The sequence below is a fragment of the Oryzias latipes genome, chromosome 13 (genome assembly GCF_053564925.1).
Source record: "Oryzias latipes strain Hd-rR chromosome 13, Olatipes_Hd-rR_3.1".
NCBI lineage: Eukaryota > Metazoa > Chordata > Actinopteri > Beloniformes > Adrianichthyidae > Oryzias > Oryzias latipes.
Window position 1 is genome coordinate 36177966 of NC_136249.1, and position 16521 is coordinate 36194486.

Genomic DNA, 16521 nt, shown 5'->3' on the forward strand with positions numbered 1-16521 from the left:
CGGCCTCACCTGTCTATCAGTGACCTCACCTGTCTACGACCTCACTTGTCTGTCTGCGGCCTCACCTGTCTGCAGCTTCACCTGTCTGTCTGCTGCCTCACCTGACCGTCTGTCTGCGACCTCACCTGTCTGTCTTTGACCTTACCTGTCTAGGACCTCACCTGTCTACCTGCGGCCTCACCTGTCTGCAACCTTACCTGTCTGTCTGCCATCTCACCTCTTTGTCTACGACCTCACCTGTCTGTCTTTGACCTCACCTGTCTAGGACCTCACCTGTCTGCCTGCGGCCTCACTCGGTCTGCAGCCTCATCTGTCTACGACCTGACCTGTCTGTCTGTGACCTCACCTGTCTGCAGCCTTACCTGTCTGTCTGCCGTCTCACCTCTCTGTCTGCGGCCTCACCTGTCTGTCTGTGACCTTACCTGTCTGCAGCCTTACCTGTCTGTCTGCCGTCTCACCTCTCTGTCTACGACCTCACCTGTCTGTCTTTGACCTCACCTGTCTTGGACCTCACCTGTCTGCCTGCGGCCTCACTCGGTCTGCAGCCTCACCTGTCTACGACCTGACCTGTCTGTCTGCGGCCTCACCTGTCTAGGACCTCACCTGTCTATCTGCGGCCTCACCTGTCTATGGCCTCACCTGTCTAGGACTTCACCTGTCTGTCTGCGGTCTCACTTATCTACAACCTCGTCTGTCTGTCGGCGGCCTCACCTGTCTGCGGCCTAACCTGTCTGTCTGTCTATGACCTCACCTGTCTACGACTTCAGCTGTCTATCTGCGGCCTCACCTGTCCATGGCCTCACCTGTCTAGGACTTCACCTGTCTGTCTGCTGCCTCACCTGACCGTCTGTCTGCGACCTCACCTGTCTGTCTTTGACCTTACCTGTCTAGGACCTCACCTGTCTACCTGCGGCCTCACCTGTCTGCAACCTTACCTGTCTGTCTGCCATCTCACCTCTTTGTCTACGACCTCACCTGTCTGTCTTTGACCTCACCTGTCTAGGACCTCACCTGTCTGCCTGCGGCCTCACTCGGTCTGCAGCCTCATCTGTCTACGACCTGACCTGTCTGTCTGTGACCTCACCTGTCTGCAGCCTTACCTGTCTGTCTGCCGTCTCACCTCTCTGTCTGCGGCCTCACCTGTCTGTCTGTGACCTTACCTGTCTGCAGCCTTACCTGTCTGTCTGCCGTCTCACCTCTCTGTCTACGACCTCACCTGTCTGTCTTTGACCTCACCTGTCTTGGACCTCACCTGTTTGCCTGCGGCCTCACTCGGTCTGCAGCCTCACCTGTCTACGACCTGACCTGTCTGTCTGCGGCCTCACCTGTCTAGGACCTCACCTGTCTATCTGCGGCCTCACCTGTCTATGGCCTCACCTGTCTAGGACTTCACCTGTCTGTCTGCGGTCTCACTTATCTACAACCTCGTCTGTCTGTCGGCGGCCTCACCTGTCTGCGGCCTAACCTGTCTGTCTGTCTATGACCTCACCTGTCTACGACTTCAGCTGTCTATCTGCGGCCTCACCTGTCCATGGCCTCACCTGTCTAGGACTTCACCTGTCTGTCTGCTGCCTCACTTGTCTGTCTGTGGCCTCACCTGTCTACGACCTCACCTGTCTGTCTGCGGCCTCACCTGTCTAGGACTTCACCTGTCTGTCTGCCGCCTCACTTATCTACAACCTCGTCTGTCTGTCGGCGGCCTCACCTGTCTGCGGCCTCACCTGTCTGTCTGTCTGTGACCTCACCTGTCTACGACTTCAGCTGTCTATCTGCGGCCTCACCTGTCCATGGCCTCACCTGTCTGGGACTTCACCTGTCTGTCTGCTGCCTCACTTGTCTGTCTGTGGCCTCACCTGTCTACGACCTCACCTATCTGTCTGCGGCCTCACCTGTCTACGACCTCACCTGTCTGTCAGTGACCTCACCTGTCTGCGGGCTCACCTGTCTGTTCCTCATGTGTGTTTTTGTTTTTCAGGGGGAACCAGGTGAAGAAGGACAGAAAGGTTCTGCTGGTCTGCCTGTAGGTGAACCCTTTTCCAGAATCAAAGATCTTTTCCTAGGATCCATTTTTCCTGCAGACTCATGTGTCGGTTGCTTTTGTCTTCCAGGGACCTCCAGGAAATCCAGGGTTCAAAGGTCAGAAGGGCAACATTGGAGACCAAGGCTCACTGGTAAGAGATGAAGATGCAGACCAGCATGAACGCTCCAGAAACCTCAGTGACCTTTCTTTGTGTCGAAGGGTAAACCCGGGAAGATCGGATTTCCTGGAACGTTCGGGCTACAGGTAACCAGCTGAAGCTCTGCGGTTTTCCGCTCAAACCACTGCGGTTAGTGAGAAGTTCCTCTGCTGGGGTTTGGAGGTCAGATGCTCCTGAGCACCAAGGTCTCCGAGGAAAACCGAGGACATCTGGCATTCCTCTAACACACTGATCCTGTCTGCAGGGAGATCCTGGGGACCCGGGGGTCCGGGGTCCTGAAGGGACTGATGGAGTGTTGGTGAGTGTGGGGGCAGGTTCTGGTCCAGTTCTTTACTGCCACCGGGTCTGACACCGACCCCCCTGTTTGTGTTCAGGGAGACAAAGGCGACCATGGTCTTCCTGGTCTTCCTGGAGATGTAAGTGTGGTTTGAAAGGGTGTGGCTACATGTTTAGCACGCCTTGGGGGGCTTCCTGCAGTGACTCCACTCTCAGCTATCACTCTGCGAAGGAGAAGGGAGGGGGAGGAGGGAGTAGCTGTGTAAGCATCTGCTCTTCGTATGCTGCAGGTGTTCTACAACCACAGATTTGTGCAGGGCCAGCGGGGTTACCCGGGGCCTCCTGGACCCAAGGGCCGTCCTGGAAGACCAGGTACTCATAGCTGAAGTCAAAATGTTGAACATTAAAGCGGGAAAAGCTGTTCAAGCAAAAACCATCAGTCTGGTCAAATCCTGCGTTTAAAGAAGGAAGGAGTCCTTTCTGAGTGAAAGACCTGCCTTTCTTTTTCCTTCCTGAAAAGGGAAATTAAACTCATCAGTTCATCGTCTTTTCATTCTCATGTCAGTAACGATGCTGGCCCCGCCCATTTCTTTTCTGTTTTCCTGCCTGGATTACTGTGACTCCCTCCTCTTTTACATCAGCTGTCTGCATCCTCTCCAGAACTCCATCCTTTGGTCACATCAGCCCGTTCTCCAGCAGATCCCTTGGCTCCTTTAGTGGCCTCCAGAACCTGGCTCCTCCTTATCTTTACGACCGTCTCCAGATCAATTCCCGGTTTCCTTCCCTCCGATTCTCTTCTTCCATTTAGCTTCACGTACCCCCACCATGGGGAGTTGAACCTTCCGCCACTCAACTCCCAAATTCTGGAATTCTGACCTTCTGACCTCTGCAGCATCATCTTAAAAACTCAGCTGTTGAATCTCCCGTTTCTCTGATTTGACTGTTCACTCTTCTGCTTTTATCGTGCTTTAATTTTTCCATTTGAAGGATTTTGTTGGTTTTCTGTCGACTCTGTCCCTGAGTTCAATCAAATGGATTATTATTCTCATCTCTTTACACTGGATGGCTGATGGTCTGTGATTGGATCAGAAGATCAAAGACACTAGCATACTTTAAACCAGTAGGAGAGTCTCGCTTACTCTGTGCCTTAAAACCAGGAGTCCGTTCTTCCTCCTTCATCAGTTCAGAGGTCCTCGTCTTCCAGAAGAGGCCTGTTTCATCCGTCAGTCATTCATCCAGATGATAATTATTCTACACGATTATCTTCTTCAGAGTTAAAACGCGAATACGCGGGGGAGCACTGTAATCGATTTACATTCCTGCCATCCAACCAGATCAATGTGACTTAGCAGGTCACAAATCGACCTAAACCCTCATAAAATCATTTCAAAATGAGATAAATCGAGGATCAATATTGGAAAATACCATCTGGATTGAGGTCCGGTAGCTTAAATTGTCTATAAGGTAAAATCGACCAATCACAGCAGACAACACACATGTGAAGCAGCAGTCCATCATTCCAGTCCAATGTGTGGAAAGACTTTGAATTTAGCAAAGTCATGTGACCATCCAGTGTCTAGAAGAGGAAGGTAGAAAAGTGCTATACGTGTACGGCATTTCTGCCATTTCTGCCTAATGAGTCATGTTACTACATCTCCTTCTGTTGGATCTGTTTCAGGTTTTTTGGGTTTTCCAGGGATGAAAGGCGAGCCAGGTAAAAAAAAAACACACCTACACCCACACCTACACCTACACTTACACCCACACCCACTCCTACACCCACTCCTACACCCACACCTACACCCACACCTACACCCACACCCACTCCTACACCCACTCCTACACCCACACCTACACCCACAGGTGTGGGTGTAGGTGTGGGTGTAGGAGTGGGTTTATATACCCACTCCTACACCCACACCCACTCCTACACCCACACCTACACCCACACCCACTCCTACACCCACTCCTACACCCACACCTACACCCACAGGTGTGGGTGTAGGTGTGGGTGTAGGAGTGGGTTTATATACCCACTCCTACACCCACACCTACATCTACACCCACACCTACACCCACACCCACTCCTACACCCACACCTACACCCACACCTACACCCACAGGTGTGGGTGTAGGTGTGGGTGTAGGAGTGGGTGTATATACCCACTCCTACACCCACACCTACATCTACACCCACACCTACACCCACACCCACTCCTACACCCACTCCTACACCCACACCTACACCTACACCCACTCCCACACCCACACCTACACCCACATCTACACCTACACCCACTCATACACCTACACCCACACCTACACCTACATCGAACACCTACACCCACACCCACACTTACACCTATGAGGAAGCTACTCTTCATCCTCTGCTTGTCTCCATCGTTTGGATTGAAGGACAGAAAAACAACCGTTTTAGGTTGTTCTACCTGTTCCGTTCTTTTGTGGATTTGCTCTCACTGTGTTTCCTAAGATTCATCACTTGATGATTCATCACTCCATGTAGTGGGCCACAGAGACCTGAAGCTTCTTCTCATTCACCTCTATTTTCCAAAGGTGTTGTCTTTTTACATTCACGTCTTCTTTGGACGCTCATGGAGTCTGAGATCTGCTCCTTAGTTGTGGTTCTGTCCGGAGCTGATCTGACGGTTCTTGTGCTCTAAAGCTGACAGATGTGACAGGAGGGAGGCCCCCGGTCCCCTTCGAGTCCTCCGAACAGTCCACTAGTGATCTTCTCATCTGACAGTCCTCATGCTTTCACTGATGTTTACCAAAAAAGATGTAATCTAGAGATTCTGCCTCGTGTGGAGACACAGCAGATGTTTGCTGATTATCTGGAATTATTTTATGCATTTGGAAATGGTTTATTTCAAGCAAAGGAGGAATAATGCACAAAACAACACAACGAACAGAAGTTTACATCCACACAAAGACGTATCAAACGTAAAATAATTAGTCATTCAATCATAGATTGCTTGAAGGGTTATAGATGTAGAAAGTTTGTGTACATGACTCTCTTCAGCCAGTCTGCCTCTGGGGCGTGAAAAGTCTGTTCTTTTTGCTCCAAGGTGAGGCCCTTGATGGTGTCATTGGCTTCCCTGGAGCCCCTGGTTCATCTGGACTCAAAGGGGACACGGGAGAGCCAGGACCATATATCATCGGACCCCCAGGAGAGACTGGCATCCCTGGAAGACCTGGATTTGAGGGAGAGCCTGGAGAGCCGGGACTATCATGTAATGTTGGCGTGGAGCTTGTGGGGGTCCTATTTTTGGTTTTACTGAAGGGTGGGGGGGCTAACTGCCATGCAGCTCTGCATCGTATGATTGCAGAGAATCTTTAGAGCAAAGAAAAACTTTACAGATGACATCACTGAAACATCAGTGATGTCTTTAAGGTGATCAGGTACCGACGCCTCATTCTGGCCTTGATTGTCTTTGATAAATAATGGGGAGGGGGTCCAGAAAATAGAAAGTCTTGATGGGAGTGGGTTCAGGTGGGACTCTTTGGTATCATGTCTCGTCAGATTTCCTGGATGGAGGACGAGGTTCTCCGGGCGAAAAAGGTTCCAAAGGCGTTATTGGACCTCCGGGGCCTAGAGGGGCAATGGGCGAGATGGGTGAGTGACATGATCAATGAATCAGTTGCTTCATTTCATGTATTGAAGTAATGGCAGTCGAGCCGGTTTAGCTCGTGCTGGTTTGCGGCGCCTTCCGTCCATGAAACCAGGGTTCAAATCCGGGCTGCTCCCAACTCCCTCCTCTGCTTCTGTGCCGGCCCAAGCCCGGCTGAATTGAGAGGGTTGCATCAGGAAGGGCATCCGGCGTAAAACATTGCCAAGTTAACCATGCGACCCATCCCCGAAAGAGAGGTTGTTTCTCTGTGGTGACCCCTGATGGAAAAAGACGAAAGTGGAAGAAGAAGATTGACGTAATGGCAGTCAGATGGTGAAACTGTTAAAACAGCAAAAAAAGATAAAAACTCATAAAAAGGAAAAAGTTTAACATACTAAAAATATTTAAGTTTTAAACGAGTTCAATCCCAGAAGCAGACACTCCTCCTGTGTCGAACGTCTGGCTATAAGAATGAGTTATAATTCTGTTCAATTTGATTTATATTGCCCAATAGTACAATAGTTGTCTCAATGGACTTTCTAATAAACAGATGTCTTTTAAAAATCCACAGTGAGGATTTCTGCCCATTGATCAGTGGTAACGTGTCCCACAGCTTCAGAGCTCCGAGTGAAAACGTTTGATCCTCTCTGACCTCAGTTTCTCCAGGAGAAGCTGATCATCTGAGGGTGTAAGATGTAGAGAAAGAAGCTCAGAGACGTACAGAGATGCAAGATCCTCTAAAGATTTAAGGCAAATAAAAAAACTCTGAAATGAACTGGCAGCCAGAAGCTGCTCAGACCAACCAAACCTACAAAAGCTCTGAGCCATCCAGTCTCTGATGCCTGTAAAACAAGAGGGACGGAGACCATTTTGAATTGGTGGACAGATCTGACTGTCGTCAGCATAACAGTGACAGGAAACTCCATGTTTTCTGAGGATGGAGTCCAGAGGAAAGAGGTACGAGAAAAACCAAAGAGGTCCTAAAACAGAGCCCTGTGGAAGCCCAACAACATCGGAACAGTTGAATCAGATCCAGAAATGTTCACACACACAGTTTTGTGAGGGATCCAGTCGAGTGCAGTACCACAAACCCCTGCCCAGGCTTTTAAGTGGACAGTGAAGTCATGTGGTCTACAGCGTCAAAAGCAGAAGACTAATCCAGCAAAATGAGGACGACGTGGTTTTAGTCCTCAAAACAGCAGATTAGGTCTCTCCGGTTTCCTGAACATCACCTGACTGATCCCTCTTTCTCAGGAGAGACGGGGGAGGTGTGCTTGCTTTGTCCTCTTCTTTCTGGACCTCCTGGACATCCAGGTGAACGTGGTCCGACAGGTGACTGGGGGGATCCAGGTATGATGCTGGAGAGGTTCTGTCTTTTTGAAATGGCCGTGTGAGTCGGAGCAGAAGCTGGATATTTACTCCGAGAAGTTCAGAAAGCCTTTGACAATGGTCGTCATGAAAACAACAGACTGATGTCTAGTAGGGTCTGACTCACCTGTCTTGGCTGTTCCAGGTACACCTGGGAAGTCTGGATTGAAAGGGGACGAAGGTGTGAAGGGAGTGAGAGGAGTGCCCGGTCGAAAGGTGAGACATAAATTTGAACCCTGAAATCTTTTTTGTGTGACTGTCCAATTTATTTGGAGTGATGTGGTAGAAAATCAGTTTTTGGAACGACTGGAAAATGGTTTTTGTTCCTGTTTGGAGCCAACAGTGTCATCAGATCCAGATTTGTTGTCTTCAGGGCCTCTATGGTATTCCAGGAGTCCCAGGACCTCCAGGACTTACTGGTGAGCCAGGAGTCATGCAGAGGGTTGGGCAGAAAGGTGAGGAAGGGTCTCAGGGACCGTTGGGACAACCAGGCCCGGGGGGAAGGCCTGGACCTCCAGGCAGACCAGGACCAAGAGGTGAAGAAGGAAAAAAGGGAAATCCTGTGAGTAACAGTTCAAACCTGTCTTCTGTGATCGCCATGGTAACAGCATCCGTTTCAGTAATTGGTTGGGATTTGAAATAATGCTCTGGGTTGCAGGGACCTCCAGGACCAAAAGGTAATACTGGACTACAAGGAGACCCTGGAGCTGAAGGCCAAATAGGGCAAATGGGCCCTCCTGGCTCCCCCGGCATTGGAGATTTGGGGCCTCCTGGACCTCCGGGTCACGCAGGGTTCCTAGGAGAGCCAGGAGAACGTGGACCTCCAGGTGAGTGAGTGATCAGAACTAGAAACGGGGCCGAGACTAAAGACTGAAGGACAACCTATGTGTCTTTCAGGTGAAAAAGGGAATTCCGTGAGAATAGTTCTACTTAAAGGAGATGAAGGTCAGAAAGGAGACAAAGGTGTTTCTGGGATTCCTGGACCTCAAGGTGAGATGTGGACTGAGGTTCTTAGGGATGAATGAGATCTTCTCTAGAATGTGGGTGTAAAGAGAAACTTTGGAGAACCTACCTTCAGTTCTTCTGTAACGTTGGGTCATCTGCTGCTGTCAGGGGCCATCGGACCTACAGGTTCTCCAGGATTTGTTGGTTCAAAAGGAGAAAAAGGAGATGCAGGATTTTCCATCCCCGGGCGTCAAGGTTTCCCAGGAATAAAAGGTCAACTCAGAAAAGTCTTAATTTAGAGAGTAACTGCTGTTCACTGATCTTTAAACTGTGTAATTTATTTCTTGGCTTCAGGAGACAAAGGGATTCCAGGAAATCCAGGTTCTCACAGCGTTGGGGTCAAAGGTCGGGGAGGACCATCAGGCCCTCCTGGAAACATGGGCCCTAAGGTACATCAGACTCTGGTTTATGGTGTGAGACCTATATCTGTCCAAGTTCTGAACTAAATCTGGTTTTGAAATGCAACGTACCTTTGGTTGAGTGGACAGCAACGTGTTTTTATGCAGACTTTTGTTTGATGACATCATCATCTCCCTCTTTTGTGGTCCCAGGGCAACATGGGGGTTGGTTTCCTTGGCCTTCCTGGTCAGTTGGGTCCTCCGGGAGATGATGGTTTTGTGGGACCCCCAGGAAATCCTGGACCTCCAGGGCAACGTGGAATCTCAGGACAAAAAGGACAAGATGGTCTACCTGGACCCAGCGGTAGGCGTGGCCGGTCAGATGGACTTGCTGGATGCTTCCTACTGTTTATTTTTTAAAGACAGAGAAGATGTTGTACAGGTTCATTGCGGTACGCTCTCATCTACCTGAACTTTTAACCTTCATCAGCCCCGCCCTTCCCTTATTGGCCAGGGTCTCCTTTAAAAGCGGGGAGGCTCAGACATCCACATGGGATGCGGGGTGGGGCAGTGGAAATGTTGTGAAAACGTTGTGAAAGCTACCTGATCCTCAGTCCTCTCCAACCAGCCAGTCTCATGGTCGAGTCTGGATGCTCGTGTCCTTTTTCCATGAGGATCTCTGGGATGAGATTTTACCTTCACTAGACAAACAATACGATAATTCATCCATAAGAGAATAGCTTAGTGTCTGATGAGGGAGGAGCCTCTGTGGGATCAGGGACAGTTGGAAGTCTTTGGTACAAATCTGTGGTCTAAAGAACTGATCAGATCAAACGAAACCTCACTGGAGTCTTCTGTCAGGTAATAATGGTCTGGATGGAGAACACGGTCCTGTTGGCACACCTGGATTCTGTTTACCCGCACCTTCTGGATTTCCTGGAGAACCAGGACAAATTGGCTTTACTGGATTTCCAGGTGCCGCATCCATGAAGCATTAGAAAAGTGCGTGTCTCTAACCTGATTTACAAAAACACCTAGATCTACTCTGTCTGGTCTCCCAGGGGTCATCGGTGAAAAGGGTTCAAGAGGAGATCCTGGGTTGCCAGCTAGAGGGATCAAAGGGTTACCCGGACCTGATGGCCCAAGAGGGATCGATGGCAATTCTGGACCAATAGGAAATGTTGGCCCTAAAGGCGATAGAGGGTCAAGGGGGGAGCCAGGGATCCCAGGTGGGAGAAGGGACCATCCATCAGCTTGGACAGAGATGCAGATATAGATTCAAGAAATCCTCTTTTTATGCTGCTTTAAAATTGACATGTTGAATTCCAGGCATTAGAGGGGACAGTGGCCCCCCTGGACCATTTGGGATTCCAGGAGATGAAGGTGCACAAGGGAAACCTGGAGAACCAGGACCAGCAGGTTTGACATCAAGAAGAATGGGGTTATAACATAAAAAAGAAGTTCTTCTGAAGACTTGTTTTCTCAGGTAATTGTGGTCCAGATGGTGCTCAGGGTCTCATGGGGTCAACAGGACCTCGGGGTGACAAAGGAGAGCAAGGTCCAAAAGGAATCCTGGTGGACATATATGCCATTGGAGAGCCTGGAGACCCTGGACCCCCAGGTTTTCTATTCTTTTCTTTTCTATTCTCGGGATAAGCTTGTGATGTCTCTCAATTTCCCTGGTTCTTCTTCAGGTCCAATAGGTTTCACTGGTCTTAAAGGAGAGATTGGACCCCCTGGGGTAATGGGATGGAACGGCAGAGATGGGGAACCTGGACTCCCGGGACCACGTGGTATGTCACTGAGTCCACTGCCTGATGACCCAACATCAGAACAACCAACAATTGTTCTGCATGTTTGTCAGGATATCCAGGAGACCCGGGTAAGGATGGAGAGATTGGTTTGGCAGGTCAACCTGGACCTGATGGGGATCCTGGACTGAAAGGGAACCCAGGTAAGACTGGTTCTATAAAATAAAAAATTCAATAGGAAAGATATTTTGTCACGGCTCAAATAAGAGCTACAGTGACTGTGGCTGATAGCAGTCTGCTCGGTCCTGTCCAGAAGTCCTGGTTTCCTCTGAAAAGGGTATTTTCCTTTCAAGAGGATTTAGTTAAGATCTGTAAGAGCAGGTCAACAGTCTCAGGGGGACGGGCTAAACTCCTGCCAGCACACTACCATAAGCATGTTTTTTTCCAGGTTGCAAAGGTGAGAAAGGACCTGTAGGAGCTTGTGGGAGTCCAGGTCCAAAGGGAGAGCAGGGTGTGAATGGTCCTAAAGGCCCTAAAGGTGAACCAAGCCCAGCTGGACCAGGAGCCAAAGGACAGATGGGAGACATGGTATCACACATGACTGCAGTCTAACCTTTGGTCTTATTGTTTTTTTGTTGCACTGTTCTGCTCTAAAAATGTTAGAAAATGAAAAATGTCAACAAAACCAGCTCCTGAAGGCTGTAAAACTATTACCACACTTAATCGAATCCAACCTACAGCCTTTACTTCAGAGAAAGTTCTTGTCCACTTCAGGAGCGGATAAAAACCCGCTGTTTAAAAAAAGCTCAGGTTTTTGACATAGCATCTGAAGTGGGCGGGGCCAAAGTCACCCTGCTCCGCCCCAGTCTGATCATCCACCTGCAGACCAATAGACCCATGAAGGTTTTTGTTTTCCTGGTCTGAGCTTGAATCTGGATCAGAACTGTTCGGATGGATGGTTCTGATATAAAAAAGAGACAGCACAACTAAAGTAATATCAGACACTAATAACAAAAAAACCCCCAAAAAAACAAGAGTTATTTCAAGACTTTACCATTCTTTTACTGAAAACAGGAAGAGTTCATTATTTTAAATTAAAAGTAAATGGAAATTTAAGATAAATCTAAACATTTTAAACCAGGAGACTGGTTTAAAATGTGTCTCACACAGTTCTCTTCTACCAGCTCTCAAAAACGGAAGAATTAACCACGGTATTTTATAACACCCCAAATCAAAATCAAACAACTAACTCCACAGTCTTGTTGGTGACAATGTGGGAGTCAGGAAGGGAATCACACAAATATATTTTGGTCATGTCCAAGACTACTATCGTTTTGGAAGGTTGTAAACAACTTTTATAAAGAATGTTTTGGGATATCACCTGCCAAATGAGTTTACAACTCTGTATCCAGGGAATATGAAATACTCTGTATTGAATGAAGACCTTTCCTTGATAAGGATATTACTCTTAACAAGCGAGAAAGCAGTGACAAAAAAATGGCACATGATGGCCATTTTTTACTGTAGTTGCTGACCCATGTCTGTAAATGCTGACAACTGGAAATCGCTCCATAAAAACAAAAAGAGACTACTGCGAAGGCTTTGAAAGCAGATCAGAAGATGATGGGAGTGGAACCTTAAAGGAATCTGTCGCCCTGCTCGTTGGGGTTCTTTCTGACTTGCGGGCAACACCTCAATCTGCTGGGTACTTGGGTGAGAAGAAATGTTCAGCTGTGATGAGGGGGCATAAAGAGAAGGGAAGTTCAACCCCCAACCAACAAGCAAACACCTGCCCAATCCAGATGGGGGACAATGTGGCATTTAGTGACTCCATCTGGAAGCGCTGTTTCTGCAGTGTTTTTATGGGACGTAGAAGTCTGACTTTAGAATCAAGGTATAAGGAGATCTTGGGTGCTGTCGACAGTTGCCGCGGCTCGGTGCACTCTTATTCGGTTACTCCGTTTGGTTGTAGGTGTTGGTATAGTCCTCATGTCCTCTCTGTCCAGAGAATACTGTCTTTACCAAAAGTGTTCTAAAGTTTGGACTTTTTTTGAGAAAAGTGTTATGGATGAGTTCACCTGCTCGTACAAGATTTTGTCAAAACATTTTAAGAACCCCTGGTTCACCGTGGATCCCCATCCCGGCTGTGAGGCAATGCAGAAACAGGTAATGGAAGCGGCGTTGCAGGGCCAGTGCGCCTGCTGGCCTAACAGACACCTCTTGTCTCCCAGCCTCTTCAAAACAAACATGATGGAGTTTACCAAAGTCCATGTGAACTCCTTGCTGCAGCCTGACTGGTAGAAATGAGGTATTTCGTCAATGTGTGCGGCCAGTAAGGAGTCTGAACTCACACTTACTAATTTCTAGAGTGTGGCGTAAGAAAACTGTACAACAGCATCACCCATACGTCATAAATATGTGCAACTTCCATTATCCTTACAAATACTTCAAATGGTAAATGGCATATACTTAAATAGCACTTTTCTACCTACAAGGCCCAAAGCGCTTTAATGTCACAGACCCATTCACCCAGTCACACACATTCACACACAGATGGCGGCTCCGCTGCTGAACACTGGCGCCAACCTACCACCAGAGGCAAGGTGGGGTTCAGTGTTTTGCCCAAGGACACATTGACTCATGGGCGTGCAAGGCAACAATCGAACCTGCAATATTAAGATCATGGGTCGACTGCCCTACTGCTGCACCACGGCCGCTCCCGCCCCCACTTAACCACACACACGGCAATGGTACGTTCCATTTCCAAGAAGTCCCTAGTGGTGGCCGTATGAGCCTCAAGGGAACTGAATATCACACTTGTAGCCGATCCTCTAAGAACCAAAAACCTGCATAACCCATACGGGTCGACCCCCTCGACCAAGGCTTAAATTATCAGTACATGGATCTTAATTCTCTCCTTTCCTCTCAGGGTGATCCAGGATTTGTGGGACCTCCAGGTGAACAAGGGGCACTAGGGGCTCCAGGACCCAGAGGACATCCAGGAACATGTGGTCTGAATGGCCTTAAGGGACCCCCAGGTTATCCAGGATGCAGAGGTGTGAGGGGAACTGACCTGAACTCCCCTTTAATGAACTTACGGTCCTTTATTTTTCATAGTCCATAAAAGTATGAACCAAAAAAGCAATTAAACAGAGTTTGTTTCTTTATTTGTCAATAAAAAGTTGTTTAAAAATGTTTTTTTAAGATAAACTGAATTTTTGTTGAAGGTCCTCCTGGTCCTGCTGGTGAGAAAGGCTGTGATGGTCCAAATGGAAGAGATGGTAGTCCAGGTGTAGGTGGTTTCAAAGGTGAAAGAGTCTTCTGCTGACAGAGTTCTGCTGTTATGGTTGTGACAGAACACACAGCTTTAGTGATTATCCTGGAAAGGTAACAGAGTCTTTCTATGTAGGTAGCAGGGGACCTCCTGGAGAACCGGGACAACCTGGTCTGAGAGGACAACAGGGACTTGATGGGATACCTGGACCTCCTGGGGAGAAAGGAGTTATGGGAGGTAAAACTTTTCATGTGCCTGTTGGACGTTGAGGCACATTGTTGAAGTTTGTGCTCTGAGATATGAACTGCATCTGGACAGATTAAACCCACATCCACACCAAATGTCCCACCCTTCTCTAATTCTTGAGTTATCAATGTTCTTATGTAGCGCACAGAGGGAATAATCAGACGTTAGTTATCTGATTACAGTTTTTTGACAATAAAAAATCAATGTTGTGTAGTTTTCTCCAAAAAAAGAAAATATTTGTCTGCATGTCTTTTTCACCAATCGCTCCCTTTCCATTCTTTCAACGTGTCCAAACCATCCCAGTGCCTTTTGCTCTGCTCTATCAGCCAACTCTCGCATCACACCAGTTCTCTCTTGGATGACTTCATTTCCCACACGATCCATTAAATGAATCCAAAAACTGAAAACCACGAAGAGCAGATTTTCCTGATATTGACATTTCCATAATCAATTAGAAAAATATCTGATTATTGAGCTGGGGGGGGGTCCTCGGACGCTGACTAAGCTCTCCTGCAAGATTCAAATTAAGAACCTAGTTGATCACATGGGTTTGGGGAACCGTCCAGTCTTCAGTTATATCAGAATCTATATCTATCTATATCACATCTCCTACGGCACACTAGTGTGCCGTAGGAGATGGTCAAGTGTGCCGTGGCAAATTGCCCTCATTAACTGATCTAAAAACATTTCCCATCTCCAGGATTTCAGCTCTCTGTTCATCCAAACAGGCCCTGATAAAACACTGAGAAGTTAGGAATATAAAAGATCGTAAATTACTTTTTCTTTGCGTTTATTTTATTTTATTAAAGACATTTTGATAAGGATGACTGTACCGCGATTCAGCTGCACCTTCGGCTGTATTTTGGAAAAGTCCCGCCCCTTTAACTGTCTCCACCAATCATTCTTGAAGGCTTAATCACATGTCATCAGTCTGACCAATCAGAAGTGCTTAAAGTCTTCACTTCCTTGTCCCGATTTAGCTCGTAAAGTCGCTCAGTTCTAACAAAAATACCAGCTAAAGCTCGTCTTTAGCGGTGTAGCTTTCCACAGAGTCCGGTGTCAGACCGTGGAACAAGAGAACAAAACAATGAAGCTCCGAAAACCGATCTCCGGCCGTTTTATGCACTACATCTCCCTCTCTTTTTTTTTTAATTTTTGGATGCTGGTGTGCCGCGGGATTTTTTTTAAGGTTAAAGTGTGCCGTGGCTCAGAAAAAGTTGAAAAACACTGATCTAGATGACCCCCCCTTCCATTGAGGTGTTCTCCCTACCATGACAAAGGTGGATAAAGGTGGAAAGATTTCATGTAATCCATGGACACCAGTGAAGATCACAAATCATTGAAGAAAAAAGGTTCAGAGCACTGTCTAGTGGGTCTAGATGACCCAACTCCCAACATTAACCCTACTGTTATGTTCATTTTTGAGGAACAGAGATGATGTTCCAGGGTCAATTTGACCCACTGCATGTTTTATTAATTAAAAGATATCTGAAACCCCAAAAATCCTAACAAGCAGTGTAAATATTTCATTAATAACTCCATTAGTAATTATTCTATCAAAACTTAGTGAAATGGTGTTCCTTACCTCTAACAGGTAGCGGTTCAATTATGAGATAATTCACTCGTTTTTCTTAAAAAAATACATGTTCAAACTTTTTTTTAGTTTTTTACTACTATATTACTTTACAATATGAAGTTGTGTGTGTGTCTGTACATATACACAGCACAAGAGTGACCAGTCATCACACTGTGCTTTGTGCAAATTCATTTTGCACAAAGCACAGGTCATGCTTATCTTGACCTGGATCCTGTCTCCGGCTCGACTCGCGCCCCCGGCCGTCCCCCCAACTCCATCTGGATGAAGCTCGTCTGCTGGACTTTATATATGTAGTTGTAGAGTTAGATAAGTTAATTACTCTCTATGAGTTCTGGTAAATAGCCTGTCAGTCCTGGGGGAGGATCCCTCCTTCAAGTTTACACCCCTGAGGTTTCTTTGTTATTTCCGGAATTTGTTTTTTTTAGGAGTTTTTCCTTACCGTGAAGTAGAGTCTAAGGGCAGGGATGCCAGTATAGCTTAGTCAGTTTGTTAGTTCATTTTAGTATTTTCCTAATGAATTCTATGTATTCATGATCCTTTTGATTTTATGTTTTACTTTTTCAATTACCGATGGGAAGCCCATCGAGACGACTGTTGTTATGTATTTGGGCTATACAAATAGAACTGAACTGAACTGAACTGAACTGAACTGAACTGAACTGAACTGAACTGAACTGAACTGAACTGAACTGAATTGAATTGAATTGACATGGTCACATGAGTCACTGCCATCCTAGTGGGCCCTGGCACTCTCTTTATCATGTTTTCTGCAGACAGGTTTGTCTGACGCATATTTGGTGATGAAGACCAATGTGCTTCACCATTCTTTGACATGAATG

General features: G+C 47.3%; 1 protein-coding gene across 3 annotated transcripts in view; it reads left to right on the forward strand.

Moving 5' to 3' along the window:
• col4a3 (collagen, type IV, alpha 3) overlaps positions 1-16521 on the forward strand; it is a 50346-nt gene that overhangs the window by 5849 nt on the left and 27976 nt on the right. For all 3 annotated transcript variants that reach the window (XM_020699858.2, XM_078929809.1, XM_011492691.3), the window contains 27 exons: positions 1976-2020; positions 2109-2171; positions 2240-2284; positions 2443-2496; positions 2573-2614; positions 2765-2846; positions 4153-4188; positions 5561-5725; positions 6016-6108; positions 7358-7453; positions 7617-7687; positions 7845-8033; positions 8130-8298; positions 8369-8461; positions 8585-8689; positions 8771-8865; positions 9028-9178; positions 9676-9789; positions 9876-10043; positions 10144-10233; positions 10301-10435; positions 10509-10607; positions 10679-10768; positions 11014-11153; positions 13495-13621; positions 13793-13873; positions 13975-14076. In XM_020699858.2, the coding sequence (XP_020555517.1) occupies positions 1976-2020; positions 2109-2171; positions 2240-2284; positions 2443-2496; positions 2573-2614; positions 2765-2846; positions 4153-4188; positions 5561-5725; positions 6016-6108; positions 7358-7453; positions 7617-7687; positions 7845-8033; positions 8130-8298; positions 8369-8461; positions 8585-8689; positions 8771-8865; positions 9028-9178; positions 9676-9789; positions 9876-10043; positions 10144-10233; positions 10301-10435; positions 10509-10607; positions 10679-10768; positions 11014-11153; positions 13495-13621; positions 13793-13873; positions 13975-14076 (2740 nt within the window). The remainder of the gene's footprint in view (positions 1-1975; positions 2021-2108; positions 2172-2239; positions 2285-2442; positions 2497-2572; positions 2615-2764; positions 2847-4152; positions 4189-5560; positions 5726-6015; positions 6109-7357; positions 7454-7616; positions 7688-7844; positions 8034-8129; positions 8299-8368; positions 8462-8584; positions 8690-8770; positions 8866-9027; positions 9179-9675; positions 9790-9875; positions 10044-10143; positions 10234-10300; positions 10436-10508; positions 10608-10678; positions 10769-11013; positions 11154-13494; positions 13622-13792; positions 13874-13974; positions 14077-16521) is intronic.